The 23626-nt window shown below is 38.7% G+C and overlaps 1 protein-coding gene across 1 annotated transcript; it reads left to right on the top strand.

Annotated features, from left to right (window-relative positions):
• Positions 1-221: 221 nt before the first annotated feature.
• Positions 222-23546, top strand: tesk2 (testis associated actin remodelling kinase 2). The gene is made up of 13 exons (XM_068339908.1): positions 222-601; positions 4711-5146; positions 5302-5421; positions 9223-9344; positions 12062-12110; positions 14458-14604; positions 15312-15394; positions 16248-16332; positions 16602-16685; positions 16801-16887; positions 18111-18249; positions 20459-20989; positions 21587-23546. The coding sequence occupies exons 2-13, from the start codon at positions 5024-5026 to the stop codon at positions 21871-21873; spliced, it is 1857 nt and encodes a 618-aa protein (XP_068196009.1). The 5' UTR covers positions 222-601; positions 4711-5023; the 3' UTR covers positions 21874-23546.
• The last annotated feature ends 80 nt before the right edge of the window (positions 23547-23626 follow it).

Raw genomic sequence — 23626 nt, 5'->3', positions numbered from 1 at the left:
TCAAATATTTTGTTGAAGTGAACATGTTGATTTACAATTTAATTAAAACATTTTTTTCCAATCTAACTTTTTAATCGTTTTAATATTACTATTAAGATGTATTTTTTCATTAATGGTTAAGCGCATGCGCATATGTACACAGATTCCTGAACACGTAAATAATGTTCTGATTGGTTCATTTAACTGGCAATCAAAAGTGGGCGGAGTCAGGTGGGAGTGAGTCGGGTGAGAACAGGAGCAATGGAGCTGTCAAAAACCAACCGTTAAACTATCGGACTGTTCAAAACTCCACCGTACTTTTTACTCTTTGATGGACCAAGCAAGATAAAATAGATTTTAAGTTTAAATTTATAATTTTGACTTAAGACCTTTATATCATCTCGGCGACAAAGTTCACAATTTGTGAATCTTTGCTTTTTGCATGACTGGAGTTTGTTGACAAACCAGCCTTCAGTCAGCTATCGCTAGCCACTAAGCTAGCTCCGTTGCCAACTTTGCTGTTGCGTAGTTTGTTTGTCTTCTGCATTCGCTAAGTAACCCGGGAAAGGCATGGAACCAAGCTTGAACATTTCCTGCACAAACCTCTATGGAATAAAATAAGGTAAGCCTGCCATACTTTCACGAAGGCGATTGTTTAAAGCTAATACAAACTGTTGCTGCATTGGTTTGTTTATATTTTCTGTTAGACATTCAGCAACACTTGACCAGTAAATGAAACACACGATCCTGCTTTAAATGAATCATGTACACTTATTTTGACCTCTTACCTACAGCTATTTCGGAAGCATTGACTCATGAGTGGTATTCTGATAATAGCCATTTTTTCCCAGCATTGCCTACATCACGGAGTTTCTCATTTCTTGAAACCCTTGAAGAATGACAGGCATGCCTAGACTCAAGAATCGTGGTATTTCAGCAGAACTGATCGTGATCGGATTAGAGGCTTTTATTCACTTTTGTCGTACGTGACCTGGGTCACCTAGATTGGTGAACCTTCAGCTATCACTGATGTTGTAAAGAAGACAGAAGATTATGGAAATAATTAGATCATTAGATCATGTCTCTAACATTTTAGAGACATGATCGTTTTATGCATTGAGGTTTAGATCCAGGATCGTGAGAATATGCAATTCTTCTTTTGTGAAGCAACGTAGATTCACGAAGGTAAATGATTTTAGTTTACATACATTCCCACACGCCCATTTAATGCTTCTTCTATACTTCAGAGACATGCCAAGGCTCGCTGCAACCCACCATTATAACGCCGCTTAAATTTTGATTTATAGCTGGCTTTTTCCATTGGTCTATAATCCACCAGGACGCAGCTACAGTGTTGAGACCTCCAAACTCCTGTGAAAACATGTGGCCTGAGGCTGCTTTTGAGATGTCCCATCTGTTTTTGAAGTAGCAACAGGCCACATTTTACAGACCAGAAAAAGACTGACTTACAAAATTCCACCCTAATCCACAGTTTCTTTGCTGTGGTGTTTTAAACCAATCCCACGTTAGATACAACAGGGAGTAGTCTGGAAGCAAATGTAGTCATGAACTATGGTTGTTTGCCTTGTAATTACTTGCTTGACTAAGTTTTTCAGTAACACATTTTATTGTAAGTTATAATGGTCACCTTTTTTATCTTGCTGGTGGGAATTTGTTTCATACTATGTGATTGGAATTGTCTCCCCAGTGGTAGTTGTAGTTGGTGGTAGTTTTAGTTGATGTTATTTTTTGTGTTTGGATCGGAAGTTGGTATAAATTCCTTTTGGTCAACATTATGTTGCCTGAGCTATTAAGATAATTATGGTTGAAAACTACATTTTACCCACCTCTCTATCTTAAGAAGAACAAAGGTTTGGGATGTTATTAACAGTTTGCATTCTGTTAAATATTAGAAGAGTGACTTTGATGACTCAAGACTGCTTTGAGTCATCAAAGTATTCTAGAGCTTTGATGACTGTAGGTGTGTTTGTACAAAATCTCCATAGCTGCTGCTTTGATTCAAGGGAGAATTTCTATCTTACTTGCTGACCTACTCTTGTCGATTCCGATAACTGACATTGATGAAATGTGTGCCTCTATCCCTACTGTCAGGCTGGAAAGCCACTGACATGTGAAAAGAAATTCTCGGCTTAATACTTGTGATTGTATTTTTCTTGGCACAGGCATTTTTTTTTCTGCTGTAACATTTTAGCATGGCAGAAAATGAGGAGAGAAAGTGGGTGATGGCAAGCCTTTTAAGGATGTAGCTGGAGTGGAGAATGATGTCAGGAGGTGTCCAGTATCTGACTACACGTCTGGTGTCTGTGATGTAATGTTTGAGGATGTAAGTCGTAAGACCTCTTGACCTAACATTGACTTTTGCGTCTGCTTTCTTTTAATGTAGATCTGTTAAATCACCTGTAAAAAATCACTATCCTTTATACTTTAATGACTTTGTTTTGATTGAACTAGTTATATTATGTACAGAACACTGCAGTGTTACTGATTCTACCTTGGAAACATGATTTTTAGTGAATCTGAAGGGTGTTCAACGTTTGCATGCACGCAATGCTTAGCTCCTCATTTGAATGAAAGCCATATAGTGAGAAACTTGTTCTACAATCTTTTGAGAGACGTTGAGGTGCTATGTCATCCTTAGGTGACATGTAATTATAGGCATGAGCTCATTACACGTCAAAAGCACTAAAAAGAATAGATTGATCACAAACACAAAGCAAATCATTGCTTTTTGTTTTGTTTTTGTTTGTATATTTTCCACACCAATGGAAATTCTCTATAATGTAGCTAAAGGGGTTGACAATAGGACTGGAACTAAAAAATGTCCTACACAATTTTGTTTTGATCTAGAAAAGTCTTGATTTGTCCAACCATTAACCAAACCCCTTGATAATGAACTTCAAATTATTTTTGTTTTCACAAGCAGATAGCTTTGCAGTTCATAGGCAACAGTATTTTTTGTGTTTATATTTGAATGAATAATGGATTCTGAAAATAGTTAATCATTTGCCGTTGGATAAAATAAAATAAAAAAACTTGAGGTTTTAGGGATGTATTTTCATTATTCTTAATAGACCTTGTCATCCAGCATTGGCTTTTTCATCCTGCTTCAAAACGGTGATGTATTGTATCTGTCAGTGTTTGTGTGTTCGTCCGTCCGTCCATCTGTTCATCTGTTAGTTAGTCCACCACATACCTTTGCAACCGTTGCTGATAGAAAGATGAAACAAAAAGTACATTACTCGGTCAGCAAAGGAGATGAAAATGAGATGATGACCTTGACCTTGAGAAAACCAGGTCAAATTTAAACTTTTGTACAATCAGGAACTGGATAGGATAGAAAGACAAGGGAGAAAGCCATTGTGAGTAAGACCCTAGCTGTGATCAACGACAGTAGGTCAGAGCACTAGCTTTGATCTACATATGCACTAGCTTTGATCTATGGTCTTACTCACACTGGTCTTCTCAGTATGCACTAGTCTATGCACTGGTCAGGTACTACTTCAAGGGTACCCTGACCTATTTTCAGGGTAGGTAAGTCGCGGGATGTTGCAGTCTCTGACTGACTTGGTTCTAGTTTTATTTGGACATCTCAGAATCATCCACTAATAGGGTTCACCTGTAATCATTCCTGAGTCGCTCCGGGTGGAGAACTGGAAATCAGTTTGTTTGGCCTGGTAGCACTGGCAGTGTTGCTGTGTTTGTAGAATTATCTGTTCCCAAAAAAATACACTGCAGGTCTACTGTGGGTGATTTACTAATTTACAGGTATTTACAGTAAGTTAAATAATTTCTAAGTGTGAGAAGTACAGATAATAGTGGTATTAATACCTAGTTTTGAAAAAAAGAAAAAACAATTCACTACAATCAGTTTCTTTTTGCATGCAATTGTAGAAAAATAGTAATATTTGATAAATAATAAAGTTTTAATTCTTTTTAAAATGGTAGTTAGATGTTGTTTCACTCATTATGCAATAGTTTTTGACTAAGAACTTCATGGTAGGGAAGTAAATGTTTAATGAGCAAAATGTTTGGAAGGAATTAGATAGAAATTCACAAAAAAATTCTTACCCAATTGAAAAATAATTTCTTTACCAATATAATCTGCACTGTTCTTTCAAGTTATTGGAATGATATTTATAGCCAGGATCAAAATGTCTTATCAACGGAAGAGTCGGTTCTCTCTGGGGAAAGATGTATTCCTAAAGGTTTGTTATGAAAGCCACATTGTTTATGCACGTATGAAAAACCTTTAGTCACAGACTTCTTTTCCTGTTACCCTTTGTACCATGCTGATTTTGTTTTGGATGACAGAAAGGTCCGGAGCTTGAACTATTCTTTGGCTAATCTCCCAAATTGGACAATCGGCCCCTATTACAACCATTATATTTAGGCCTGTTGAGCAATACTGGCTTGTCTCAGCCATCCTACAGCAGGGCTCGGTCTACAGCAATATCTGTGATCAAAACCCCAAATTTCACAAGAAAGACTTGTGTGACATCTTTTTTTGGTTGGATGGGGATGTGATTGTAATACGTAGTTTGTTGACTTATTCCACAGATTTGCCAGAAATGTGTATGATTCCCTTGAAGCACTTTGCTGTTCAAGTACACACATGCACACGCACACACACAGAGTATGTCTGAAGAGCAAACTCCTCTGCTGCTATACTCAGTCCACAGAAATTAAATCAATTATCTTTTCTCTCTCTAGGTCTCCCTGGACTCACGTTACATCTGTCAAACATGTGAAAACCCGCTCATATCAGTGGACTCCCATTCAAAAGTGACAAGGAACTGAGCTACCAGGAAATATCTTGGATCCGGCCTTGTGCCACCAACTTGCACACAAATACAATTTCAAACTGAAGTCTATGTGTGAGATGTGCAATTTCCCAGGACACTAACTGAATTAAGGCTGTGCTGCTGCGGACCCCATTATAGCAATCTAGTCTTCTTGTCATGTGGGTACATTACAGAAAAAGGCCCATACTACCCTCACTGGTATCACTGTCACTCACATCACCATGGACCGGAATAAACGCAACTCCATCGCCGGGTTTCCTACACGACCAGAACGCATCAACGACGACAGAGATGGCATTGGAGGTTTAGGAATCAGCGAAATGGGCATGAACCCACTCTCACAGGTCAGTTTTTTATTTTTAGTGTGATTCATTTGATATGTGAGGAGAGTAGCTTTTGTTGTACAGGATTCCTGTGTCAGTACTGTGATAAATTAGGATCACATCTTGATCTTGATAGTGTCATTTCAGTGATATCAGTGTGTTCCTGTGTTCTGCAGGTGGGCAAGGTGTGGCCATCATCCTACAGGGCTCTTATCAGTGCCTTTTCCTGTCTTACACGCCTCGATGACTTCACCTGTGAGTGGATCGGCTCTGGATTCTTCTCTGATGTCTTCAAGGTGAGTGCAGATCATTGCGTACCATCTTTGCTCTTTAATTTTCAGCCCGTCTATCACTTTCTGACTTAACTTATTGTTTTTCCTCATTACATCTGTTGGTTTTATTCGTAGGCCTAATTTTGTGTTCATTCCCTACTCTGCCCATCTGGTCATCCATCCATCTGTCTCTGTCCAACTGTCTATAAACTCAGTACTGGTTTCTGTTTTAAAAGTACAGTGTGCGCCACCAGTCATGTCAGTTTATTCTGTGCAATGGTCAGGATAATTGAGATATCTTGTAAAGATAAAGTAACATGCTCCAAAGTAGTTTTGCATTTTAGTTTGTTAGACTGCAGCCAGTCTGAGACTCTTTATTTAAACCAGGACGCCTGAGCCCAGTAAATTAATTGCTGCCCCCTCTGGGCATGTGAGTGGGAACCACACAAGAGTTATTGGCTACTGCATGGTTTGCTTGTGTTGAAAACTATCTTCAAAAAACCATCAGCTAATGTAGTTCAGCTTATTTCTTGTTGCATTAATAAAGCCAAAGTGCCTGTGAGGTTTTTGTTCAGATAAACGGTGGAAAGCAGCTTATTTACGAAAGGAGTAGGACTGCATTTTTTGAGAAATTATCATTCCATGTGAACCATGGAATGGTAATCAATTACACTAATGGACTGGTCTTAAATTAAGTTTCCTTTGTGTCACTTTGTCAGATTACTTACTGTTGATGATGACTGATGACTATTGGCAATGTCTGATAGTTTATTTTAATTGAAAGCTTGATCTTTTGCTGTACCAGCAGATTAATTGTTAGTAGTTGGGTGCTGACGGATGTCTGACCTCCGTCTCACGCCTTTGCAATTTCATGCCTGAGCTTGCTGTGTGGTTGTTCTCCCTGGGGTGAGATTGGAGCTGCTGTAAATCATTGGCGCTGTATTCCCCTTTGTCGAGCTGGCCTCTGGCGGTCTCAGAGGCTTCCTTTAGTTCTGGGTTGGATGAAATGCAGGTGACTGAAAACACCTGACTCTGCTTCTCGTTGTCTTTTCTGGTCCATCCTCATTTGCCATCGGCCTGAAAACCTTTATCATAGCTTATAAGCACAACTTTGTGGTACATCATTTACATTCCCACTCTCCTCTCACCCTGGATATTATACGAAGTACAATAATTACTGTACCCTGAACCATTAAAAATTCAGGCATACATTGTACAAAGCACTTCATTTAATTATAGAAGCATATTTTCATAATTTATGTTTGCTTTTGTTAATGTTGCTTAAAGATACATGTTCATGAAATTCCTGACTGGCAATGCAATGTTTCATTAACTGTCATGACCTTATAGAAAACATACAGTCTCTGGTAGCTTTCCATTGCTGATATCTTCTTCAACTGTCACTCACATCTCAATGTTAAACCACAGTATGTTTCAAGTTGTTATCTTTCTGTCTGCTTACATGGACAGCATGTGGTTTTTTGTTTTTTTTTCTGCAGATGTAAATGATGGAAAGCACGTAGTCAAGGAGAATGATAGACGATAAATAAAAAGATGGTGAAATGAATGCTTGAGGCTAAAGACAAGAGACGGATTGGGACCAAGCTTTTGATGGCAGAGAGCTTTGATGGCTGGAATATTGAGTTGATTGAAAAATGACAGTTGAAAAGCAGATTTAAGAGTTAAGGGCTGGTGAGGACGCAAACTACTCTTGCTTTAAAATAGAGGAAGAATGGAAGTAAGAATACATTTTACAGACAGAGGTGACTAAAGCTTTTCTGAGTTGTAGAAAAGAATTGAAGGACAAGGACCGTTTCCATCAACAAAAAACTAGAAGTAGAAGGAGGTAAGATCAACTCCTAGGAAATGTGAGGATTAGGGATAACGGTTTACTGGAGGCCACAGCCAGGAGGAAAAAGAAGGGGATCAGGCCACAATGCAGTTGGGGGGATGTGAAGAGTGGACATGGGGGATCGGAGGAGGCTAGACGGATGTGGGGGAGGAGGCTTTTAGGGGAGTAGCCATCTGTTGTTTCTGCTGTCCTGTGGTGACGACTGTCGGAGCTTGCAGCCAGACTCCATCCTTTGAACTTGAACAGACGTTTTTATGTCAGTAACAGAGAGAAAAATCAGAAGTTTGAATCCAGGATTTGTTTCTTCAAACAGATTATTCTGTATTGAAATGTTCAATATCACATTTCTCTGAAACACCGTTTTTACCAGTTTGACCTTGATGCTTAAAGCCTCCTTTGTAATCTATTGTTTTTACTGTGTTTAATTCCATCTCTTGCTGTAAGCGATACTTCCATTCTATTGTGTCACCAGTGTACCAGGGTTCTGATGATGCCGGAAACTAAAAGAGCCATTGTTAGGAGACGACATAAAGCTGCCCACTGTCAAAAAGAGGATGACAGAGTCTCTTTGGTAGCATATTTACAGCAATGTTTTCACTACTTTCCTTTTATGGGTCTTATTGTTAGAACTGTTTACTTTAAAAATGTAAGCTCTCCAAATAATGACGTTTGTTGGGGATACACTATAAATTTAATCATTTCATTTTTTTGTTTTTGTTTTGCACAGTGGTAGCATTATCACCTCTAATTTTATATAATGTATGTCTGCTGTAGTTTAAAGTATATAATGATCAACTCTACTAGGATTTGTGGATTTTTCCAAACATTGTGCACCTTATACCTCATTCACAGCTCTCACTAACTTTTGAATTGGCATTTTCTCACTGAAAGCAGTCTAACTATAACCACAGGGGTATCTATTTAGCCTTTTATGAACTATGGAATTAAAACCTGCATCATGGTCTAATTATGTCTCTGCAGTCAGAAAATGAGATGAGTAAAAGTAGATAAATATTTCTGCAGCAGCTCAGTTATCCGGTGGACTGTGTGTGGTTTGAGGAGTAGTGTTTCCTATTTGCATTCATGATTGCAGTCAGCAGAACTCAAGTTCTTGGTAATTAATGTCCTGCTTTATGGCACTAGAACTTGTGGTGTGAAGATCTCAGGTCACCTTGCTATTTCTAAGGCTGTGAAGTGATAGGTGTAATTACTAGACATGCAATAGGATCACTGGTACTCTTGATTCCTGGGAAGTTTGATCAGTTAAATGTTTCATCTGACGCTTTTCAGTCAAATGAGATGATTACCTGTATAACTACAGTATTTTTTGGAAGCAAATGCATGCAAAGTCAATTCTTTATTTAAAGTGCCTCATGAACACTCACACTGTTGTCATTCGTCAACATATATAATCCAAAATTTTGCTGTGTAACTAACACATGATGTTTGCTTTTATGATTCAGAAATATAATTTTTTTCATATTTCAGAAACCAAGCAGTTTTTATCTCTTGTCATCACGTTGTTTTGCTGGCTTCAGCCAGTCATGGACGGATGATGACGCCATTGCTGTCTGTCAGATTGAATCTGAAATCCAAATGCACAATGATACAAAATTGATTGTGTTGTTTTGTATTGACGCAACTCTTTTGACCATGACTGGTCAGCAGTGACTGACCTCATTTTAGGTCTGTTTAACATCCAACCTTCCCTTTCTCTATCCTTTGTTTAGTTGCTGAATAATATTTTTCTTGAAGATAAGGTATTTGAAGGCTTACACACATTGGCCCAAGCTGAATGAAAAAAAAATACTGTTTTAATTTACAGTATTTTAAAACACAATAGCAAAAATGTAGTACAGCATTAAGTTGAATTGTATTTGTTATGCAATGTGATGTATCTCTCTGTCTTATCTATCCATCCATTGGTTTATTTGTCTTTTCATCTGTCTGCCTCTCCATCTCTCTATCTGTAGGTCCATCATCGAACGTCAGACCAAGTTATGGCTTTAAAGATGAACAAGCTCAGCAGCAACAGGGCCAACATGTTGAGAGAGGTGCAGCTAATGAACCGACTTTCCCATCCAAGTATACTCAGGTTGGTAACCCACTGACTCACCTGTCTGGTTTATTACAATGTTTATTACAAGTCTATATAATAATAATAATAATAAAACCCCATCAATAAATAACATGGAAACCAGCTTTTAACTAGATCGAACCCAAAACTCATCTATTGTGGTAGTTATGTTTGTTCATCATGAAATGGCAGTAATGACTTAATAATCTCACTTTCCTAAACTCAGAATAAAGTTATTTTAAGGCTTAAGACTCAGTCAGTTGCTAATTTTTTGTTATTCCCATAAAAATGGCATTGTACATATCAACATTTCCTTTTGCACTTGCCAGACTCAGATAGTAAATATTAATAATGGTAATGTTTGCTGACACGTTTCTCTTCTCTCTCAGTCTGTGGTCGTGACCTGTTTCCTTTGGGGTTTGCTAAAAATGGTGTCAAACACAAATCCTATTAACATTTGATTTTCTAACCTGTCAGCTCCTGTTAGAGTTGCAGTAGCTGCCTGAAGGCAAAAAGACTTTTTTGTGTGGCCCTAAAAAACATTGATATTTATATTTTTGATATTCTAGTCAGTGATTGGTCAGACAAACGTGGCACCAAATTGTACTGTCTGAACCTCTTGAATCTGGATCTGGGATCTTGAAGTATTTACAGCCAAATGCCACAAACTTTCTTTGATTTAAACTAATGTGTAAAATTAGTGCAATGTATATTATATGGTGAGAAAAAATATTGAAAGTTAACTATTGTTTGCGGTATCACTTTTCAGTTACTGGTAATTCTCAAACATTTTTATGGACTATTTTTTTATACAAAGCACTCTGGGCTGCCACTGTGTTTTATAAGGTACTAGTCAAATAAAATGCGTTGGTTTCATTTAATGACAGGAAAAGGAAAAGTCAGTAAACACAATAAAACTTTATAGCAGAGAACATTCAGGTCAAATAAGTCTCACTTACACTACAACACCCAATTATTGCACTGTTAATTTTGTAGTTTAGTTTACGCCTTGTTTCCAGTTCACATTCTACTCTGGTCTCTGGGGTGGGAGGCTGTGCAGTTATTAACATGCACGCACATGTATAAATATCTGCATGAGTGTATTTATGCAAGTATCTTTTACAATGCCATCTTTGTTGAACGTGCCTAAAGGATTGTGTGAGTCTGTCTGTGTGTTAACAAGCAGACACTGAGGGGTTCATTGTTCACTGAAGTCCAACAAGGACCCACACAGCTGACCTTTTCATTGCCCTCAGAATTATGAGGCCTTCAAAACTGCTTGGAAGCAAAGTTGGTCCATACAATGCTGTGAATTATTCTTTTTTTTTTTGCAAGATAACCCAAGTAAATACAAAATGTAGTATTAAGTGATTTTATTTATTAAGGGAAAAAGCTATGTAAACGTACCTGTCTATCTGCAAAAAAGTAATTGCCCTTCTGTTAAATAATGATTTAATTGTGACCACATCGCTTGGAAATCTATGTTCTATTTCATTAGCCACACCCATGCCTGATTCTTTTTAACAGTGGTTAAACTGATTTAAGACCTGGTCGACTTCTGGTTATTGATTGGCCCATAAATTGTACTCTCTACCAGAAAATCCTGAGTGACGAACAGCAATCAGTTTTTGTGACCTCAGGCTGAAGTGCACTTGGGTTGTCCAAATATCTGAAACACACCTGCGAGTCTACCTATGAATGGTCCCCCCCCAAAATATAAAAAATAAGGTTTGGAGTGGCCTAGTTTGGAATTACATCTGATTTAGATTCTGTGGCATTAAACAGATTAATCATGTTCAAAAATCCTCCAATGTGTTGACAAAATTCCTCCACAGCATCGTCAAAAACTGGCTGCCAGTTACAACAAATATTTCATTACATTTGTTGACGTGATACAACTAGATATTAGGTTTAGGGTTACGTTTACTTATTAATTTTTCCCATGAGTGACTTAAGTTCTGAAAAACCTTTTGCCTTAATTAAATGTAATGACCATTTAAAGCTGCATGTTGTTTCACTCACATAGTATTTTTCCTAAATTAAAGTTTGATGATCTGAAACACTCATATGTGGCAAAACAGGCAAAAACAGATGGACTCAGTGGGGGGGGTGTACAAGCTTTTCTCACTGCATTGTATGTTGCTCTGCACACACACACACACACATTGAGGTAAGGATTGGATGAAGAATGTTTTCCAACCTCCCAGGTTTACAGAGCCACTTGGAAACATGCTAAAATTAAATGAAGCATTTTACTTGAGGTGAGAGCAGACTTTTTTAGCTATTGTTAAAACGAATCCGGGAATCATGCAGTGCAAGAGCAGAGTTGAAGATGTTAAAGAGGAGACTCTACCGCTTAACAGGCAGTGGGAGAAATGAATGGAATGCAGGTGAAGTCAATGCACTGCTATCGTTCCCTTTCATCAGACAGTAACTACTTGTCTGATCTTGCCTGCGTGGAATCTTCCCCTCACTATTTTTCCTGCTTTCTGTGTAAAACTTGCTGTACAGGCAGTACACCACGTTTTTTCATTATTTCCTTGTCATTTTAATAAAGGTAACCTTCTAGCAGACCTTCAACTAACTGTGTGGACTGAGTATTCACCCAACTGTTATTATCACTGAATAATTATGATTATAATTCATTCACATTCAATTTTAGATTTTTTTTCCTAAAATGTTAAAATGATGTCTTAATGAGAATCTCATGTTGTGTCTCTTTTTACGGTTTACAGGTTTAAAGGCGTGTGTGTTCATGAAGGCCAACTTCATGCTCTGACAGAGGTAGGAAAATACACACAAACACATTCAGACGTTTCACATTAATGCTTGTGCACAGACCACATTTGTGTGAGCTCCAGATTCATTTATAAGTCAGATCAGGTCAAGGAATTTCTGTTTACAAGTTTACCAGCTAAAGAAATAAGTTTGATCATGTGTTTGGATCATTTCATATGAAACAGAGCTTTTTATTATATGTAATAAATTTTTATTTTAAGATATAACAAATTTGGATCTGAAGAACCATCGATTTGACAGATGCACCTAAATGGGTATAACTAGTTCAAAGCGCATGATTATTTCATCTATGAAGAAAGCTCATTGTCTTGGATGCTTCCAGGCACACACATGTACTACATTACAGTGTTCCACTGCACTGTGAATGCACTGATTGTAGCTTTCATGAAGACAAACACCAACTTTGTGCAGTAGTGTAAAACATCCCTCATCTCAAGACACCAAAGTTGCACATCCACACTCACACTATAGTTTCATAGTGAACCATATGTCTTATAATGCACACTAAGTAGTATGTCCTAGGTCTTTAACTCCTTTTGCAGGGTAAACAGGACCTGTTGTGTCATGTCTGACCCTGGTAACAGGCTCATGCTGTTTTGTTACCTGACTCCCACGATGAGGCCAGAGCTCAGAGGAAGTAGAGAATTAAGTTACTGCACGGCCCCAAGCTACCTAGAGAAAGGCTGCCTGTAATGCATAGACACGTGCAACTCCACAAACAGCGCCAAAATAAACAGATGTGCAAAAGAAAATGGTTTTATGTAGCAAACTCCAGCACAAGGAGCGTTAATAATGTCAAGAGGCAAGAAGAATTGTGAATTTCTGCAGACTCAGAGCAATGCACATCACCGGAAAGGTTTCTGCAGATATAATCTAGGCTCATGGTAATCGTGACCCATGGCAGGATTGTGCTGTTTCCAGCAGCGAACAAGGATTCCATTGTTTGAATCTTTCCAGGATTTTTAACCCCAAAAACCCAGTTTGCAACCCGCCGTATGTTTCTGATTTCTTTTGCACTCTTCACTCGGTTAGATCATGGAGCACGCATGTCTCAAACATGTGAAATAATTACTATCCGATGACTAACCATGATAATAGTATTAATATAATCCCAAATAATAAATTATGCCTGAAATAGGGGCTTCTTCTTACTTCGATTCAGCTACATTTCATTACATTACTGTATTTTTAAATAAAAAGGAATCGTTTCAGCATGACTGTCCTCAGTGATTCAGGATTACAGGTGAGGTCGTAAAATTGGACACTTGTCTTGATCAGGCGACAATCTAGTTTCTTCCTCTGTCCCACTGGGCTGTTGGTCCAAATAGGATTTGTTTCTGATCTGTTATTTACTGCAGGTCTATTTGTAACAAACAGTAAACAGGTTGTGTAACTTGGGCGGTACATCCAGTACATTTATTAATATGAAACCGATTATGTGAAACTAGTTTTCAAAATGTGTTTTCTTTCTGTGCACCATGGGCTTTAAAACGAAGGGCATACACAGTATTTATGAGTGCAGCCCATATTTATTTATGCAAAGATTCTTAGTCCTCCAGGTCACGGTAGGTCTCTGTGTTGGATGAAGTCAACTGGACTTGCAGAAACAGCTTGAATACATTTTGTCCCTCATTTTCATATCTCTCCGGCTGGTAGGCATTTCTAAATATTCCACCTAGTAAGAGCAGTCAAACTTATTTTTATGACTGTGGAAAGCCAAAAACAATCATCATTCAATCAGTGACTCCCACGTTCACAGGGACGTGAGCCTAGAGCCCGTAGGTGAAGTCTATATAACTCGATTTCAAAGGTTCTCATTATGGCTTAACAACCTTGACCACTCCCACTAGTGAAACTGTCTGCTCTGTTCTCACCAGCTGTTCAGAAGTGAAGAAGCCCCTCAGATCACACGAGGAACGTCTTCAAGCTTTTCCTACAAGTGCTCTTCATCCCATTAATCTCGTTAATAACCAGTGTTCATTAGATATGACGTAGGAGTATCGTGTCTGCGTGTTTGCATGTAAACAGTAGTCATAATAGTCGTCTAGATCAGAGCTGAAACACAGAGTGAAGGAAACAGATAGTTGTTAGCCACCTACACTTTAGCCCACAGTGGTGCTTGTAGCAGTTGTCATCCAGTTTAACAGGCTGCCATTCTTGGTTACACAGTTTTCACTGCGCCTTTCATCCCATCTGTAGTGCATGGTATAATGTCGATGGTGCTGTTCTACAAGTTAAAATATGTCTACTTACTGTGTGTGTTTGTGTGTGTGTGTCTGTGTGTGTGTGTGTGTGTGTGTGTGTGTGTGTGTGTCACTTTGTCGTCTTCCAGTACATCAACGGTGGAAACCTGGAGCAGCTTCTAGACAGCAACAAACACTTGAGTTGGCCCACCCGGGTCAAACTAGCCTGCGACATTGCCAGTGGTCTGGCCTACTTACACTCTAAGGGCATTTTCCATCGGGACCTCACCTCCAAGGTGAGCTCCTCCCGTCACGTGGTGTTAGATGATGTTCCATGGTTAATACTAATGAAGAACTTGTTAATCTTCTTCTTAATCTGCATATCATAATTTGTATTAGACAATTTCTAGTTTTACAATATAACCGAGTATATTAACATTTACAATTATAGCCTTGAAAATTGTACCTCTTTAAATGAATAAATAATCAATCTTCTAATCATTTTTTCCCAGGAATCAAACTCGGACCTCTGTACTGCTACGATGCATTTGTTCCAGTTTCTCTTTTATTCCAATGTGCAAACAAAGTTATTAACAGATTGAACGTTAGATAGCAGCTTTAACGCCCTGAACATCATGGCATCACACACTAGTCCAATATTTAGGGACCAAATCTGATCATATGGATTCATCATGTTATATCAATTAGGAAGATGTTGACATTGGAATAAATCTAGAACTTTACTGGATATCAGAATGGATACTGAGTTGTAAAAATGTCAGCAGCATGACCTGTGGTCTAAATGTACACTTTAGTTCAGTATAAGTAAAGGACTATGTGAGTGCTGTATATTATTGACTACTTAAACTGTACATTTACCAATGATCCAAAATTCATGGCACTACATATTAAATATAAATTACAAATTACAGTAAAATTCAATGCTGGAGGTTTGGCTTCAAAATGTTTTTCCATCCCTTATAATGTTTTTCTGTTTTCCCAGAACTGCCTGATCAAATGTGAGGACAACGGTTATTCAGCTGTGGTGGGAGACTTTGGCCTGGCAGAAAAGATCCCCACCAGTCTGTAAGGAGGTTTCCACATAAATCTATCCTGCTCCTGATAGATAGTTAAATAAAGACCAGATACATGCTGAAGCATGATGCTGTTGATTTACTCTATTGATTTATGTCTTCTAAATCTGTCACTAGTCAGCTGAATGTTTGCAAGAACAACTTGAGCAGTGTGATGTTTAGCTGAGTTCTTAGCTTGTTTTGAGGTTTTCTTCCCACATGTGACTTAAAGTGACAGAGCTGTAGTTGTAGTTGTAGTCAGGGTGCTGCTCTTTACTTTCGATTGTGTCTATAATCTTCTGTACCTACATACAGTACATATATATCTTAGTATGTAAACACAAATGAATAATAATCGCCTTTAGGGTGTGGTTTAACTTTACCCATGAATCAAAACGGAGCATGAAGGACTGACTTTGCTGTCCATTAACTGGCAGCTATGAGGAAGCATTCTATCTGAGTCTGGTGGAAATAACAACTACAGTTCTCCACACAGAGGCTCGCACTGAATGTATGCATGACATTTTCCTCTGTAGCATAACAAACACTTTGTACAACCAGATTGTGGTCAGCTGATGGTCTGCTGTGTTGCTACGCTGCCTGTGTTGACATTAGTGCTCAATACAGTACAGGCATATACGGACGTAGAATGGATATGCATGCAGCCTTGGTCCAGTTTTGTTTTCACACAGTCCCCCCCCCCCAAAAATCTGATTTTTTTTCTCACATGAAAATAAGGAATTGATCACTTCCAACCTGACGATGTGAAAGTACAGGTACCCAAAGAATTATCAGACACAAAGTACTTTCCTGTTGTCGTAATCAGACTCATCGATCTGTTCGTGTGTCACTGTCAAACTTTGTAGAGCTGAACAAGAGAAGCTTTCAGTGGTTGGCTCTCCGTTTTGGATGGCTCCCGAGGTGCTGAGGGGTGAACTTTACAATGAGAAGGTAACACCTTGGTCTTTACAGCAGTTACATAAAGTAGCACTGTTAGCTGAGAGGGTGTGGGGAATAAAGTCAATACTGTAGTTTAATCTTTAACAAACGCATTGACATTTTAATCAAAAGTACAGCAAAAATAAGTGTTAAATCAAAACAGATCACTAGTGGTACACAGAAAACCAAAGAGCTGGGGTGAAGATGATTCTTTATATCAATCACAACATTTATACAATAATTTTGGGGTTCAAATGTCCTTATATCCATCTCTGTTTCAGACGGACATCTTCTCCTATGGGATAATTCTCTGTGAGATCATCGCCAGGGTCCAGGCTGACCCTGACTTCCTTCCCCGCACAGAGGTGACTATTTTTGTGCTTGAGATCCACATGTTAGCCTGTCAGAGGCTTAATTTCATGTTTTAACTTTTTACTGTATCTGTAAGATGACTTTGTCCTCTGTCCTTCCCCTAACCAGAATTTTGGCCTGGATTATCACACGTTCCAGCACATGGTCGGAGATTGTCCGCCTGAATTCCTCCAGCTGGCCTTCAACTGCTGCAATGTGAGTCCATCATACTGTCCAATCAGCCTGGTCCAGTTATAAAATGATAGTCTGGTACCAATCCCATGTATGTTTGTGGAGAGCCAACAGGAGCAGCTATCTGCACCGTGAGCTCACAGTGGTCACAGGTTCTGGTGTTTAAGTGCATCAGGAGCACTAATGTGTTACTTTTCTCTATCGACGGAGACGTCTCTAAACATTTGTTCTGGTGCCTCTGTTTTATTTTTATTTTCTTAATGAACCATCATTCCTCTGTTCAGAAATAGAGGTTCAATCTGGATTATCTGAATAATCTGATTTAGTTCCCACCCCGGGGGGTCTTGTGTTCACCATAAGGTGGATTTCTGACTTTTAAGGCTTGGCTTTTCTCATTGTTCAAACATTGATTTGCTGTTAAACTGACTAACTATTAAAATGAAAACTATTTTGAGGAAATCAATCCAAAACAAATATGTTTTGTTTTTGTTTTTTTCTTTGATAGCTCAACTTTTCTAACGCTGCAAACTGTGGACTTTGACTGATGCTTTTCTTTAATGATAAACCACAGGGGATGTGGGCATTTAAGGCTTTGCGCTCCCTGCTGATTGATCCTGTATTCACTTCCTCTATCCTGCTCATCCTCATCTTTTTGAACCCTCAATAATATTTTATTTCCTTGTTGTTTGAGCAGTTTCTCTCCTGCTTCTCATTTTGTGTGTCTTCATCATTTAGCCATACTTTCACCACTTTTCTGCGTGTTTTTTTTCCAGTCACATCAGAATTGTTGAGCTGTCTGAAAAATGCCTAGATAGATTTTTTAATTTTAATTTGGCACAAACCTCTACTTGAACTCTTTAGAATTAGTTGGGGAACCCCGTTTTCTGCTGAAAACGGGGTTGATTTCAAACCAATAAAAGGAGGATTATGCCAAGAAAAACCACAAAGCACAATTTGTTCCATAAAAACATTCATATTATAAACTAGTAAAACTAGCTTGTTAAAAATGGTTCTGGTGTTGGTAATGTAAACATTGTTAATATTATGCTGTAGCACTACAGTTATGTTATTTTTATTAATCATGTAAGTATATAGAAATATCTTTTAGTTATTATTATGATTCTTAGAGAATGAAATGAGTCAAGCTTGATATGTTCCTCATTTTTTTCCTGATGATTATTATCCACACCAGCTTCCACACTATATTACCGTATAGAAATGTTCATTTCTGTCTTTGTCCCCTTCAGATGGACCCTAAACTCCGTCCATCCTTCCAAGAAAATGTGAGTTATCTTGAGGAGCTCCTGGCGTGCCTTAAAGCTGAAGACATGAAGCACGAGTCCGTCCCACTCAGCGTGGAAAACGATAAGAAGACCGTCCCTAAAGGTATCGCTGCGAACCTGTGAGGATGTCGTCTGAAATTTCAAGCCCCCTCATTTTGTTTCCGAGAATGCCCGTAAAGTTTTGTAAAAGAAGGCGACCAGAAGGAAGACTGCCAAGAGGGACTGCAAACTCGTTTAACCATTGGATGCACAAATTAACAATACCTCCACTCTTCCTAAAGTGGGGTCAAAATTACCCCAATTAAAATCAAAGCATTTTATTCTTATTATTCTTATTCTTATTATTCTGTTGTTATTCTTCAAAATTTTTAAAACCAAGTTTTGTAATATTTCCATTTTCAGGTATTCCTCATAAAATATGTTTGTGACGTGAAAATATTTGCATTTTTATTTATATTTTATTTTTTAAAAGACTTTTTGTACAACTACCCCAATTAAAATCAATGCATTTTTGCAAAAAAACTGAAGATATTTCTCTAACTTTGGTTAGATCCAATACACTTTATATTTATAGCACAATTTAAGTAAACACAAGGTTTCCAAAGTGCTGCACAGTCCAATAAATAAACAACACAAAAGATTCCCCATAAAACAATGAAAACAATGTGATTAAATAAAATATCAAACAGGAAAAAATCCAATAAAATAAGTGAAAAACAGGAATAAAATCATTTAAAAACAATTAAAATTATGTGAAATAAAATACAAAATCAACTCTCCAGACGTTGTCAATAGCCAAGGAAAAGAAGTGGATTTTAAGAAGAGATTTAAAATGAAACAGAGAAGAAGCCTGCCTGATGTGCAGTGGTGCCTGTAGCGGTTCCTAACCATTCCATAGGTTAGGAACCGCTACAGAAAATGCACGTTCCCCCCTGAGCTTCAACTCTGTGTGAGGAGCAGCTGGTCAGCTGACCTGAGAACGCGGCTGGGAGTATACAGGTGTAGTAACACAGAGAGGTAGGGTGGAGCGAGGACATTTAAGGCTTTAAAAGCAAATAAAAGGATTTTAAAATGAATCTTAAGATGTACGGCAGCCAGTGCAGTGATGTATCCTTGCTTCTTTCCTCTCTGGTAAGCGTTTCAAGATATGTTCTAACATTGAGTTTTTGTGCCGCACATGAAAAAGACAAAAGTCTCCGGTTGCAGATAATATAAACTTCAAAATGACTTTGGAGGAAAACTGGTCCGAGATCAACATTCCTACTTTGAGATACTTGATCCACGCGGGCCCAAGCTCCGCTTCTAATTTGGTCCGGCATACGGCCGCCTGCGCGTCTGTCCATCGTGGAGTCAGGAGGCGGTGATGTTTTTGTTTATATGAGTGAAACGACTCGTCTTCTTCAGTTCTGAAGCAAATGAAAGACGGGCAACGCAAAGGTGTGACATCACACAATACCGCTCCTGACATGTGGTGCTGGAAATCTAGATTTATAGACATTTATAAGACGTAGTGTCAGCCATTGAAACTACAGATGGGTAGGTTTTATTTCGTAGTATCTGCATATTCCGTCATTCCTGTGTTTACACTGAGCCACCGACGTCTTGATTCTCTCTTCTGTTTACCTGATAACATCAGCGTATCCTGAAAACCATCGTTGCAACGTTTCTGTTGCATAACTGCTATTTAGCCAAACATTTTTGTAGTCCTCTGTGACTTAAGTGATGCCTTCAGGTTTTTCTTCGCTTAAAAGAGACGCACGGCTACTTAGAAGTGCAACAACACTTTGAGATGTGATCGAAAGATTAAAATATTAAGATGTTTTCTTTGAAAGATCATGTGTTTATATGAATCGTCTTTAGAAACGGTGACTTTTGATCAACACGGGAAATTACTATTTACATGAACAAGCTTTTTGTTAACAAGGGTATTAATTGCTATAAACAGACTTGTGTTCTCTTTAGGCCTATTTCAGTCACCCTCCTTTTTTCCCTCCTCATTTCTCCTTCATCACTTGAGGTTTAGAATAATTTTATAGTCCAGCTGGTCCTCAGAGACCCTTTTTGTATAAAAGAAACCCTGAGCTGTTGGAAATTTTTGAAGGGAATAGTGAACTCATGCTTAGCCAGTCTTTGATGTAGCTTTTGTCGCCACCTAGTGGTCACATTAGGTTCACCATTACCCCATCAGAGTGTAGCGATTTCCTCCAATTAGAAGATTGTGTTTTTTTGGACTTGGAACCATCAGATTGAGCAGTTTTGTGCAAATCATATGTAAACTGTGTCAAACAAACAAATCTTCCTCTTTGTTCCAGGAGAGAAGATCCAGGGCTTCAAGCGTCTGAACCCTCTGGGATTCCAAGATGATAAAATTCCTCCCAAATCACCCCGCCCCAGACGAAACATCTGGCTCAGCCGCAGCCAATCAGATGTCTTCTCCTGCAAACCTGGAAGAAAAGTCAACGTGCAGGACCCTTACTACAACCCCCCCGTTGCTCCGCGCAGCTCTAAAGCTCGTAAAATCAACCCGTTCACTGCCCGAGAGGACCTCTGCGGGGGCAAGATCAAGTTTTACGACGTCCCCAGTAAATCCGTCTTCTCGCTGGTGTTTGACCTCCACTCACCTCCGGGGAGCGTTTTCAGTAACCAACCAACAGCGTGTGGGGGACTCCAGCAGGACGCCTCGTACGACTGGCAGCAGTTGCCAGGGCGACAGTGTCACTCGTTACCGGTGTCGCCCCAGCTGCCCCGCTCGGAGATCTTCCCCCTCCCTGCTGCCGCAAGCTCCAACAACAACAACAGTTCAGGTCCCTGTAACTCCAGCCAGACGTGCACCACGCTGCCAGGTGAGCCGCCGGAGACGACCAGTGAGGGATGTAGAGGTCAAAGTTCACAGAGAAACAAAGAAAAACATTTTAGATTTCTATAGAGTATTTTCCGCACTGTTCTGTCTGGGCTGTTGCCCATCTGGTCAGCAGCCCAGACAGAAAACACAAGTCTAACTTTCACTCAACTAAAATAAAATCACATGAGTGGGAAAAATGGTTTTATTTTCTCCACATTATTATTTTTTTAATTAATGCAGGTAGAACACAGACTTGACTTGTAATTAGAAGTAATGACTAATGAATATAGAACAATTAAAAATTGTAGATTAGCTGTAAAATCATTTGTTAAATGTTTAGGTGAGTTTGATTCATTTTTCTTCCATAAAATCATGTCATTTTTTCAGCTTTTTGTTTCCTCTTGTGTTTGTTTGGGGGTTTTTAAAAATATTTTGTTCAGAGTTGATGAAGTCCAGATGAGTTGGAGGTTAATTTCTGGAGTTCATCTCAACACCTTCCAGCTATAACTATTATTGTTATTTTGTTTTGTTATTCGAAATAAATAAACTCATTCATTCATTCATTCATTCATAAGGCACTAAATCTTCTTTCTTTCAGCGACGACCTCCAGGTGTGAAGTGGGGCTGATGGGAAACGACGTCCAACAAAAGACGTCGCTGAGCGGCTGGGCAAAGAAATACGTGGTGGTAGAGATCCCACCTTTCTGCAGACAGAGAGGAGAGGGGGAGGCAGCAGAGGTGGATGGGAGGAAAGAAGGAAACCAGGACGAGTTTGGGGAGAGGTGGTCTCCCGTGACCCCGGACAGCGGAGAGGCGATGGACTGCTCCAGCAGCCTGGAGGAAGAGGAGGGACGACAGAGAGCAACCGGCACCTGCTCCATGTAGCACAAAGAGAAAAAAACACACACCTATGCCAGGTTGGGACGGGAGACAAAGGAGACGATCCCCCCCTCCCCAGATTGTGGATGTTAAACATAGACCAACAGAGGGGACACATTTCAAAGATGGATAAAAAACCCCCATAAAAGATCAGCTTGTATGTAAATCCTTCAGGTGACTGGACACACAAAACAAGTTTCCATCAGTGGAGACTCAGTGTAGAGATTTGTTTTGGGTTTTTTTTTTTTTTAAAAAAAGGTTGTTTATATTTAATTCTACAAGATGATGTCGGATTTGTTTTACTGTGACATGTTTCTTACGTTGGACGTCTGCGTTTGTGTCTTTGTGACATAGATGGTAATGCTAAGTGAAAAAACAAACACGTTTTTTTTTGTTTTTTGTTTTCCGACTAACAACACGACACGCTTCCTCATTCAGAGGACAAAGTTAGAGATGATGATTAATAACGGCGTGCCTGAAAAACGACGCTCATGACACGGACACAATCACAAACCGGAGGATCTGTATAAAATCAGACGATTATAAGTGAGTGGGTAAATACACATTAATACCTGATTTATAACAAGCCGTTGGATTTCTTTTGCTCCGTCTGACACCATTGTGTTATTTTACAGTTGTGAAACTGTTCATCAGCCTGTCGGCCTTATTTGGACTTTTGGGAAACAGATTCATAAGAGGAAGTCAGAAGGTGATGTTTTGTTTTTACAAATAAAATCTCCAAATTTCCCGATAAGCAGAAGAAAATGTATGAAAATCCCACTTCTCCACTTCATGAGGATCTCACCTCTGCTGGTAGTTTTCATAGATTATTGTTTCAGCTTTAGAGAAATGGAATAACCTGCTTTAATAATAATCCAGTTTTAATCCAATTCTGACGCGTGATCATAAAAAAAAATTAGTACTTCTTTGCTCCAGCCTCATCAGTGTCAGCGTACGACTGATCAGGAGACGAGAGTTTCTAGGTTTCAATGTGTCGTCCTTACGTATGGATCACATTTCATATAAATCCAGATTTCTGTTTTGTTTTAGTTAGTTGTATTAGGTGGCAGCCGCATCGTTCTCTAGGTTCATGAACACATTTCAGAAATGTTCAAACCTCTTGTCTTTGTGTCTCATCGGGAACTCTATCGAACTGTTTCCTGTGTACATTAGATCAGTCTGATCATGTCAACAGAAACTAAAATGCACTTGTACAGCAGTACATCTACTTATCACTACTTTTCTATGCAAATAATGCACCTTTATGACAGTGTTTGTTAGTATAAAACGTTCTATATTTATGAGAAACATTTTAAGGTCTTACATTTGTATATTTGTGTTCATTTCCTTGATGATTCAAGAGCAGAATATTTTTGCTGATCGAGTAAAGATAGCATCTGGATGTTGCTTGAGTGTCTCCAGTGGTTTGGATGTAAATGTAAAAAAAAAAAAGTCTTACTGGATTTAAAAAAGTGTAAAAACATTTTCTTATGAATTTGGTTCGTGTCGAAGTCTCAGCTCTTTTCTGTTCCTCCTTTATGACTTTTTTTTTTCAGTAAAGCAGCCGTTTTTTATTTAATTAAAGGTCGTTTCACAAACCCTCCAACAGTTGTAAAGACATTTTTATAATCTTGTCAGATTATTCAATCTTTCCCAATAAAGATTTGTCTGCTGCAGAATAAAAAGATTCTTGTCATCACTTTTCCCTTTGTGACCAGTTTCTAACCAAAAACATTAGAGCCAACAAAACTTCCACATA

The sequence above is a fragment of the Antennarius striatus genome, chromosome 18 (genome assembly GCF_040054535.1).
Source record: "Antennarius striatus isolate MH-2024 chromosome 18, ASM4005453v1, whole genome shotgun sequence".
Classification (NCBI taxonomy): domain Eukaryota; kingdom Metazoa; phylum Chordata; class Actinopteri; order Lophiiformes; family Antennariidae; genus Antennarius; species Antennarius striatus.
Note: the sequence above shows the minus strand (reverse complement) of the source record. Positions and strands in the feature narration are given on the sequence as shown.